The sequence below is a fragment of the Pterocles gutturalis genome, unplaced genomic scaffold (assembly GCF_000699245.1).
Source record: "Pterocles gutturalis isolate BGI_N339 unplaced genomic scaffold, ASM69924v1 scaffold41530, whole genome shotgun sequence".
Taxonomy (NCBI): domain Eukaryota; kingdom Metazoa; phylum Chordata; class Aves; order Pterocliformes; family Pteroclidae; genus Pterocles; species Pterocles gutturalis.
Window position 1 is genome coordinate 5,791 of NW_010147320.1, and position 10,759 is coordinate 16,549.

A 10,759-nucleotide genomic window follows, 5' to 3' on the forward strand; every position below is an offset into this window, starting at 1 on the left:
TCATACTCTATAAGATAGGAGATGCAAATTAAAAGGACATGACCTGTAAAGCTTTGCAACTACTACCAAGTGAATCACAGCTACAGAGAGAGAGTTTCCTCTTGGCACAAGACTGATATGCTTGCTTGGTTGCTCTAGGCACAGCTACTGTACATCAAGAGTTAACAAAAAGGTATTTTAAAATGCTAACCACACAGGACAGCTCTGGAACTTGAATAAATCTGTTTCTTATTAATATGGGTGTGTATCTGTGTGTATTTCATGTACGGGCACACGGGAGCCCCAGGGACGGTGGCGTTCGGTCCCAGGGCGCTGAGTTCCTGCAACTCATCACACACAACCCGAAACGAGCCCTCCACATTATCCTAGAAGTCCCAGAGTCTTTCTTTTCAACTTTGATACTGAGACCTGGTCCTTCAGCACGGTTTCTAACAACATGCAGGACAACTAACAGCAACACCCAAACCAAAAGGAAAAAAAAAAAAAAGAAATAAGAGAAGATTAAAAAGTTGGTAACTAAAACCAGCAGAAGATATTAAAAATGAAGAGCTGGGTGCAGACCCAACCTGTCATTAAAAAATGTCCGACAAAAAGAGGTCACTGCACAAACCCCAGAAGATGCTAAGCAAATTCCCATTCAGTAGCAAGCAAAACATGACAGTTCCATAAAAATGCACGCTGTCCCTTATTTTAAAAAAATATCAACAAGAAACAAACAGAAATTAAACATTTGCTCAAACTACAACCGCTCTGTAGGCAAAATAATATTTTTTTTAAAGATGGCTTTTTCATTTTCACTTCTTAAACTCTCTTTAAGCTACCTAATTATGTGTGAGAATGATTTCTAAAAAAAAAAAACTCCATGGTGTTGGTACATTTTCCTTCTCGTAGCATTAAACAACACTCCTGAAATCCAGCATTCACACATGCATACTTAGATTTCATATTTTCCTCTGGAAACAGCTAGTCTTAAGTTACTGGGCTTTTGGTTTTTCTTCTTTATCCAGAACACAGAGGCAGAGAAGGGGGGGTCCACGTTGTGTCTGTCTGCCACATGAATTCCCCTCCCTTCCCCCAAGAGTCAGTTCTTTGTTAAATTCTCCTCTTGTCGATACCTGTTCTGTGTTTTTGTGTTTTAAGACTGTCCGAAGGGATAAGGACCGTGGAAACCCTGAAAGAAAGTTGGAGACATAATCAATTTCAATAGGCAAGAAATAAAAATGATCAGTGTATGCCTACAAACACTGACCATCCCATCCCAGTACTTCGAAACCAAACGCAACCCTTCACCCTCCAGTATCACCCTACGTCCAGCCTTATCAAAGAAACTCTCTTACAATGCAGGTTTTGGTTTCCCCAGAGATCTCAGATGCTATCTACTTACCTCTTTCAGGCGCTATTTAGGCCAGGTAACAGCCAGGTGTTACGGGGCCACAAAGGGACTTGTGGTTATTTTCTACACCAGAGCAAAAATCCCCCATAGATGCTACGACACCTGCGAGGCCAAGCAACAGCAAGTCTATTCTAAAGATTACAGCACAGAGTTAAGTAAGAGGCTGTAACTGGTAGAAGAGTTTAAGAAACGAAAAAGGATTTGGAAAGCCATGCTCCCACCGCTGCCACTTTTGCTCTCTCAAGATAGCAACACACGTCTTCAAGTGAAAAATCAACCACGACATTTAACCAGAAAATCCAACTGCTTACTACAGAACCCATTTTCCCTCCCTGACATCCTGAAATGAGATGCCTAAATGACAGCTCTAGCAACAGGTCTCCAATTAACAGGAACTCCTGTAATTTCTGATGTTCAATCAACTACCCAGGGTTTCCCCAGGAAGCAAAAGAAAGCGACGAACACTCTGGCAAGAGATCTCTCAAGTCACTGAAAATCAAAATTTGTCATAATGACGACGATACAAACCACACAAAATCCTCCTGTAATATCCAGACACATACTCGGGTCAGAAGCGAGACAAGAGAGAAAAGCTGGTTATATTTCATTGTCAAAGTTGGAAGATCATTATGCAAATGATTTTTAGACGCAGTCCAGTTTCTTTCTCGCATGCTGATGAGTCAGGCAGCCAAGAGCCCAATTAGCACAAAGCCATTCTCAGTCTTTAAGTGAAGCTCTGACTTCAGTTTTCATCATTTTGCCTCCAATGGGGCAAATCTCAAAGGAAACACTGTTTCCTGCATTTTCTCCTGCAACTCTATAACCACCTCGCTGCACAAGCCACACGGCCACGAGTCTTTAACGTGACTCCTATGAAGCACCCGCTCCATCAGCTTAAGCCCAGACACAAAACCCAAGTTCAGGAGCTCTGTTGTGTATCTACGTTATAAAGGAAGCACTATCAGAAGCCTGTCATCTTGCTACAACTGGTGAGAAAAAGTTAATTTTTTAGGATGGCAAACCACAAGACAATGGCAAAACGAAGCATCTCAGCAGCTCTCAAAATTCAGCCAAGAGAGGAGGATGAGCAGACAGTTAAACAGGACATCTCAGAATTGCGTAGGAAGTATGGAGACTTGGAAATTGCTGTTTGCAGACAGAAATACATGCAAGCGATGGAAAAACAAACAGGCTTCTGCCCTAGCAGTACGCTGCACTCCCAGTTGGTAAAGCAAGCTTTTCAACACCCAGGGGATTCCAGCACAACAGTTCACCTCGGAAAGGAGAAGCTCCCATCAAAATCAAGAGACTGAGACATTCAAGATTTCTGAAAAGTATAGGCACTGAAACAGGGGGAAGAGCAGAAGAGAAACATTAAAATAATGTGAACAGGTGCAGAAAAAACCCTGAAGGACACAGAAGGAAAAGAAGATTATGAGCAAGATCCTAACACAGCGGTGAAGCTATTGTACTCACTGCTCTACAGAAGAAAAAACAGGATTTGCTGCCGATTACCTGTACAGACCCATTTACCAGAATCTACTCGATCTTTCCGTTACCTGCACACAGAGCTCTGTTTGCAGACACTGCCTGGGAAGCCCTCACGAGCCTCAGGAGGGTGGTTTAAAGCCCAGCTGCTGCCAGCTGCCTGCTCCCTCTGCCGGGAGCGACGGCTGCCCAGCAGAGCCAGCCCCGCTCTGCTCGGGTGCTTTACAGCCTATGCCACAGGCAGAACCTTGATTAATTGTGCACACCATACGCAAAGACATCTGCATCACCCCACGACATAAAAGAATTAACACAGTTAACCAGTACATGGTCCAGAGTCCTCGGCTCAAATCACACATGAGAGGAGTTCATCAGCCTTTCTGTATGCAGAGAGAGACCCTGGGAAGAGGCTCTTAACCTCGTTTGCAGGGAAACCCTCTGGATATTCAGCTACTGTGTTCTGCAGCATCTAATTTAAAGCTACACAATTATGCTAATCATGTGTTAATTAAACCAGAATTTAGCTCACCTTCAGTGTCAGATTACTAAATATACACTTGCGACACTGCACCTAACAGACGGACATCTCCAGACGAGCTGCTCTCACGAGCAACTCCCCGAGCAGCCCCAGAATCTGTGCCCAAGGTTAGCTTCTCCTCATGCAACAAATTTCACCAAGAATACAAGTCCCCAAATCTGTGCTTACAGCCTTGCCACTCTTCACTGCGTTTCACTTACCCGTGAGATTTATTTCAGTGTACATGAGAACTTAAAAAATTAAAAACCGCTTGTTTCTTTTTTAAGATCAAGTGTAGACTGGGTTTAACATCACACCCTGTGCAAGAAACTCTCACTCCCCTTTGTGAAAGGAGAATACTTTTTCTTCTTCCCCAGTAAGATCCAAGCTCTCTGAAGAGCAATTTTGTCATTACTTTTATTCAACATGCACAGCGTGTCTTGATACCCAAAAGCCTCAGTTACTGCTGCAACGCAAATACCAAACGCCGTTATATGACATTTTCAAGAATAATCATCCCTTGGATGCAACATTTTACATCATAAACATGCAAAAATAACTCTGTATACAATTGCAGTTTTTCCGAATTATTTCCACTGAAGAATCATTCATGCTATTTTTGGTGAATTCCCTTCCATTCTCAAAATGAGACCGCTGTCTTTATGAAAAGCTCAGCTGCAGCTTTGCAAATTTACTTTCAGTTCTTCCAGTATCTTCCACAGAAGTAATTGCTAACATGCTGGCTATTCATACAGAAAAATATGTGAGAACACAGGACCATGTTTTTTCAAGAAAAGACTCTACATGAAAATTACTGTTATAAATTATCATTTGTCTTCTGTCTCTAGAAGGAAATTGAGACCTTTTGGAAAGTTAAAGCCCTTTGTAAATACTGAGCTCTTTACACGAACGCACCTGTGCTAGAAATAAAATGAAGTTAATCTTTCATAAACCATCACAACACAGGCTTTCAAATAGCTATCTTTATTTCACCTTTGGGACTGAGTCAAGATCAGTAAAAGGTACACTTCCCGAGAGACAGGAGGTTCTGACGCACAGCTGCAGAGCGATACAGGAGTCTCCCAGCGCAGGAGCATCAGACAGCGCGACAAGTCCCCGTTCCCTCCTCACCTCCTGGGCAGCTCCTAGTCAGTGCTTCTCCAAACTACGCAGAGTTCTTTTGACTAACTTACGCAAACTGAACACAAACAGAACAACAAAGTATTGAGCACTTTTTTTTTTTATTATTATTCCGTGCATGCTGTGCAAACATGGCGCGGCAGTTAAGACCACCAGGAAGTTCAGAACCTTCTCCCAGCGCAGCCACTCCTAGGGCTGGTTTAGGTGCACGCAGCCGATGGAGTACGTGAGGGTTCACGTACAGGATTAAGTTACCATGCAACAACTTAGCTCTTGTAACTTAATCAATGGAGTGCTTTTAGTCTGCAGAGATAAAAGAACAGGGGAAAACTCTGTTGGCCTGCAAGGGAGCAAAGTTAAGCTAAAATCAGATTATCTCCCATTTCCCACAGCCCAGAAGCACGTGGACTGTCGGGTTTCATGGATGAGCTAACATGCAGCATCCAAACACATCAGCCTTTCACCAGATCAGCAAACCAGCTCATGCAATACCAGTTTAGATGCTACGCAGCAGCATGGCTGTCACAGAGTAGCTCCGGTAGTTTTGAGTCCAATGTTCTCCCATTTTGTTCTAAATGAATTTAACCACGTGGTAACCAACGGAGTTTGAAGCCCAAATACCGGGATGGAAGGAGCTTCTCTTCTACGTGGAAACAAACATTTCTGGGGCATCTTCCCTGCTCACAAATACAGTTTGGTACCCAAATAATTTCCAGTGAAAAAAACTTGTTTAAAGTTTAGCGGTACTCCAAAAATATGCAAATTGGAGTGCCCTGGTTTGAAAGAAGCACGCATCTAGAAGCAGCAGCAACCTTTAAACTTGGAGAGGGGAAGCCAGTTAAAGACTCTAAGGACAGAGAGGTTTGGTTTCCCCTTACATGTAGAAAGCTGTCAAGCAGCATGGATCAGAGTTCAGCTCCACACGGAATGAAGGAAGACGGAGAGCATAAATACAGCAGGAAAAAAGGTGTTAAGATTTTAATTCTGTGAACTCCAAGTATGGTTATATTCCACTGGGCTTTTAAGAGTTGCACGAGTAACAAACAACAGATTGACACCAGACACACTGCAGAATGCCCTTTGCTATGGCGGTGACGATGCAAATTGTCCTGTACAGGCAAATCTTTGCAGAATCAGAACTTCTACATGCAGTTTTCTGCATTAGAGAGAAAGCAGCAATTCCTCAATCTACATGGGCGACAGATTTAGATATCTATTTTTTTATATATAGGTGACAAGTACAATCTGAATGTCAGTATATGGCTATCCACTTCACATCTTTTCAGACATTTAAACCTGTACTTTTTTTCCTTAGTTAAGAAATGTAACTCTAATTCCCCGGCACTGTAAGACTGCATCTTGCACTTTTAATGTAAAAGACTGTCACAAGAGAGCAGCAGTGACCTCGACAGTGTTGCTATGAGACAGGAGCGAGTAAATAGAAGGAAGCTATATTAGCCTTGTCTCTCTCGAGAATACAGAGAGAAAGCGATTGCCAAAGAGGAGAATAAAATACCCATGCATGGGTATATCTGGGCTCTATTACAGCTCATCCCTATCCTGAGATCAGCATCCTATACTGCACTTAAGCACACCTTGAATTCTAAGAACATGCAAAAGCTCCACTGGGAACAGATATAGCAACAACATGCTTAAAGCAATGTTCTGAACACTGACCCTGATCTACAACCACCTTCCAAAAGTTTGTTTGATACGGTGAGCAGGGCGGACCCAGGGAAGGCGTACATAAGAGCACACTGTTTGTTTCAACCATGTGTCATCTTATCTGCTTAGAGGGAATTCAGCATCTTGTTTTGTTTTTGTTTTTTCCTAGGAAAGCTTGCTTCACTGAGCAGAGCATCTGAACCCTGTACTCTATGCTGCTGTATAAAAGCATTTTGAATGTTTCCACATGTGAAACATTGATATACTTGTCTAATCCAGCAGCAGATGGCACACCAGTGTCACGGAGATCCAGACTCCAATGGGGAATTCTAGAAGACAAGTCACACCTGCTCAGCTGCAGCAGACGGACAAATAACACCGACAAGGTCTGGCAACTTCTAGTGTGTTTTACAGCTGTCGATGCCAGAAACTGCTAGTTTTATCTCGAAGGCTTCATGGTCTCATGCAACTGCATGGCTGGGGATTCTCCATGATCTCTTGGCAGAGAGGAAGCCTCCACAATGACCTGAGAAATATTTAGGGGTTTACATTACTTCTAAATATGGAGCACTCGCCCTTCTGAACACCTTAACCAGACCTGACCCATCCCTTCGCTGTATCTCACCCAAATGGTGTGTCAAACACAACCAGGGATTCACTCCATTCTCCCGGTACATGAAAGCAGACAACATCAGAGGTGCTACGCAAGATGAATAATATCCAGGAATCCTAATGTGCAAGTACATAACCAGCCCACAGTACTCCTTGTCAGCTCCTAGAGCTTGAAATAAAGCCTTTCACATCAATATTCAATCACAAGAGAACAGCTCCAAAGGCAGCAGTTTTCTCTCCCTCTCTCAAGCAGCAGAGGACAGGTCAAGTCCCCGGGGAAGGGGGGAAGATGGGCCAGATACAGCTTTTCCTTGCAGGTACGGGAATACCATCTGCTCATCGGGTGGGTTAACACTTCTGCCATCACTGCCAACAAGCCCTTTTCCACTCAAGCAGCAGCCCCAGCGGGGGGAGAGAAGCAATAGCGCTGGACCTACACCAGAGAAGGTGAGCACGTTCACTTGGCGGTTTCAAGCGAGACCAAGTATCTAGGATGTCAAACCTACTCCAACGTGTTCACTACAGAAACAGTGTTGTACCAACGTGTATATCGTCTGTGGCAGAATACCTCCTGCCCAGGACAGGGAGGGCAAGGCTGGCACAGGGCTCTGATCTTCAGACCTACCTTAATAACGGTCTCCAAAGGAAAAGCTAACTTGTTTTATGATATCACAAATAGAAATGCCACATAGAGATAAAAACCCTCAAAAAATCAATTACCTTTCAACCTACTCCACCCCACCTCCAAAAAGAATGATAGATATCCCTTCTGAAGCAAGCAAGAAACAAAATTGCTGCTTTTATCTCATATGATCTACCTCAAATCCACCCAAGAATATTCTGTTAATAAAAAAAGAAACAAAAACCCCAAAACAAAACAAAGGGAGAAAGGCTACCTACCCTACCTCTGAGGTTAGATTATAATGGCTCACATCTCATAAGAGTACTGATTGTGAACTTTGGGTTACTAGCTAAACAAGCTTACTTAAATGTAGTGAAATCCTCTCTGGTAGTGCTTCACTCTCCTTTTTGGCTTTTCTTTTCCACAGTACAGCTGACTTGTGATGTTCTCTGTACCTCCAAGAGGTATCAGTTTCTTACACCTACGTTCTTCCATAGAAAAGACAAAGAAAGCATCTACTCCTTGGCCGCGAGAGTCTGTTGGTACACTTTACCTCCTGGTGCCCACCCCACTCTCCTCTCACTAGGAAGGGTAAGGAGAGACCTAGAGAAAACTGAAGGCCACTTTACTGCCAAACCCCCCACCCAGAATTTCTACACGGGAACTTCCTCAGAAGTGCAGATATTAGCAGTTCCACATCTACCCACTTGCAAGGGCAAATCAACTACGAAGCAATTGCCAAGCTCTGCACTCAGAAAAAAGGCAAGGGGGGGAAAAAAATAAAAGCCACCCCTGCCTAAAGCTGACCACCAAAAGCGGAACTGAGTTTTCCCACCTAAATTAAACCTAGTATTTTAGCTACGAAAGGCTTAGGGAAGTCCATTATCTCACCAAAGCTGCACTTAGTAACTGATTTTTATTTTTCATCAGCTGCTCCGCAGAGCTGTTCCTAGCCTTTGCTGGGATACGCACAACAGCCAGCCGCACTGCAGTGCTCCCCACCTGAAGCACCTGAGATAAAGTTTATGCAGAGAAGCTGTACCCGTATACAGATGGCCCCTGCAGCCAGACAAGGGTCTGTCTCTTCAGGGAACACCACTATCCATCAAGCAACCACTAAAAGGCAGAGACTTCCCATCACTGCTAATTCAGGCTGTAGTTGAAGTGATGAAAGGTGAAAGGCTTTATTTTTACTTATTTCCTAAGCCATCCATTTCACTTTTAGTGAGCGAGAATCTTGAAGCAGGAACCAATACAGCTTGTAACAACTGATGTTTGGGGTGCAAAACACAAAAAGGGTGATTGGTAGGCTGTCAAACAGTTAATCCCGTGCATGCCATCAGTAAAAAAAATGCATAGCCCTGGTGCAAGGTAGGACACTAAAATATGATCCACTGGTAGAGGACAGGCAGGTCATCCAGTTAGGAACTAAAGTGCTGTAGGTGAACTAACAGTAGGGCTTTATTAAGTCAATCAGCAACCAAGTGTTATTGTCCTACACAGCCTGCTTAAAGTACAGTAAAGCATTTTCAAAGGATTTTAAAAATCAAACTAGTTTGACATTATGACAGTACACACCTACACATACTGGCTGCATTAACAGGTGGATTCTGAATTGTAAATAATCCTGCAATTCATTTTTCACACACAAGCAAATAAAAACAGTCAAAATATCACTCAGACTCATTATAGCATCCACCAAGCCAAGCTTTTGAGAGAGATTTGAAGTAAAGATAATTTAAAAGTCACCTACAATTATAAACAAGACAAGGACACAGACAGGAACAGTCCTTTGACTGACTGTTCCTGACAGGTAGCTTCTAGGATCAAAAGGCTGAGCTCTGTAGTCTCCCCACACAGGCTAAAAAGAAGTTCTCTGGTTAATCTTAGGTTTTGGGGGTGTGGTTATTTTTTCCTCTTTTCAAAATTACATAAAACTCGGGAGCACATCTAGAGAGATATTTTGACTTATTTGCACACGCAACTGGAGCAGGCTCCAGCCACTAATACTTACAGCACCCAGACAAGATTATATAAATTTTAAGAAGGAATTGAAGCAAAAACAAAAAGGTGGATCTGGTAGAGTCTATCAGAGACAAAAAAATTTTAATATAACATGAGGAGTTGGCAGAGTCAGACAGTCAAATTCAAAACCTTCCTTAGCAGGTCTGGCAGAAGCAGAAGGGAAGGGCTTTGCAGTTTTAGCGAAGAACTATTACATACATCACAGTTTCATCACCTACCCATTCTCCTGTTCTCCCAGGGCACCTACCTTACTGTATGTCACTACTGACAAGTTGTTCGAGTGACTGCTGGGGGAGAGATTTACAGAGTTTTGTGACAGTCCATTCTGATCTTGTTCGATTTGGTCAGGAGCAGGCCCCCATGTGTTTTTGCTGATCGTGCCTAGCTCAGAACCCCCAGGGTCTTTTAGGTTGTTTTCATCTGGTTGCCTGTTCTTCTGCGGTGAGGCAAAGGGGTTAAAGTTTCCTTCTACCTTGCGATGCGGTTGCGTGTTGAACTCTGTTTCAAAGGATGACAGCTGCTGTGTTACACCTAGAAGTCCTCCAACTTCCACGCTGAGGATCACCCAGATGACATCTGTGGAAAAAGACACGTAGGTTGTCACTAGACGGAGTTTATGGAGAAGGGGGCACAAGGAGAAAAACAGAACGTTAATTCCATCTGTTACAATAGCAAGAAAAAAGACTGACTGTTTATATTTTTAGAAAGCATCAAAAGTACTGGTTAAACTCTAATTGAGTGTTCAATCCTTCAAGAAAACCAGGCAAGTTTTACTCTTGTTGAACTTACATGAACCAGCTAAGAACATAAATAAAAAGAAAAAAAAAAAAAAGACACAACGACTTGAAGCTCCATATTTCAGATTGCCAATAGGATGCACTGAAAAAAGAAAACCTTAAGTGACTTTATCCAAGGCTACACAGCAAGACTGAAATGAGAGCCAGGAGATATCACTGCCAATCTTCTGCTCTGATGGTAAAGAAAAGGCAATATTTTCTGTTTAGCTTTGAAAGGTTTTGCTATTGAAATAAAACAACAAAAAGGTTACTTAGAAGGTAATTACAACAATTCACTGTAAAACATCTCCATTCCACTTCCAAAACACTCACAGCAGGTGGATTCGATACCCAGCCTTGGCAGACTATAACACAAATCAACAAACTACTGGTTAGAATAAGAAACATATTTACAGTTCTTACCTAATGCATTGTCTATCTTTTGTACATAGATAAGGTTGTTATTCTATTTACCATTTCATTTACACTTCATGCAAACATTATGGGTCCTGATGGGATGC

General features: G+C 42.7%; 1 protein-coding gene across 1 annotated transcript; it reads right to left on the reverse strand.

Annotated features, from left to right (window-relative positions):
• Window positions 1-612: 612 nt before the first annotated feature.
• On the reverse strand, window positions 613-10,065 carry LOC104470899 (chromosome unknown open reading frame, human C6orf106; the record flags this gene model as incomplete). Its single annotated transcript, XM_010086009.1, has 2 exons — window positions 613-1,171; window positions 9,710-10,065. Coding segments are annotated over 2 exons (392 nt in total), but the record flags the coding sequence as incomplete, so codon positions are not given.
• Window positions 10,066-10,759: the final 694 nt, after the last annotated feature.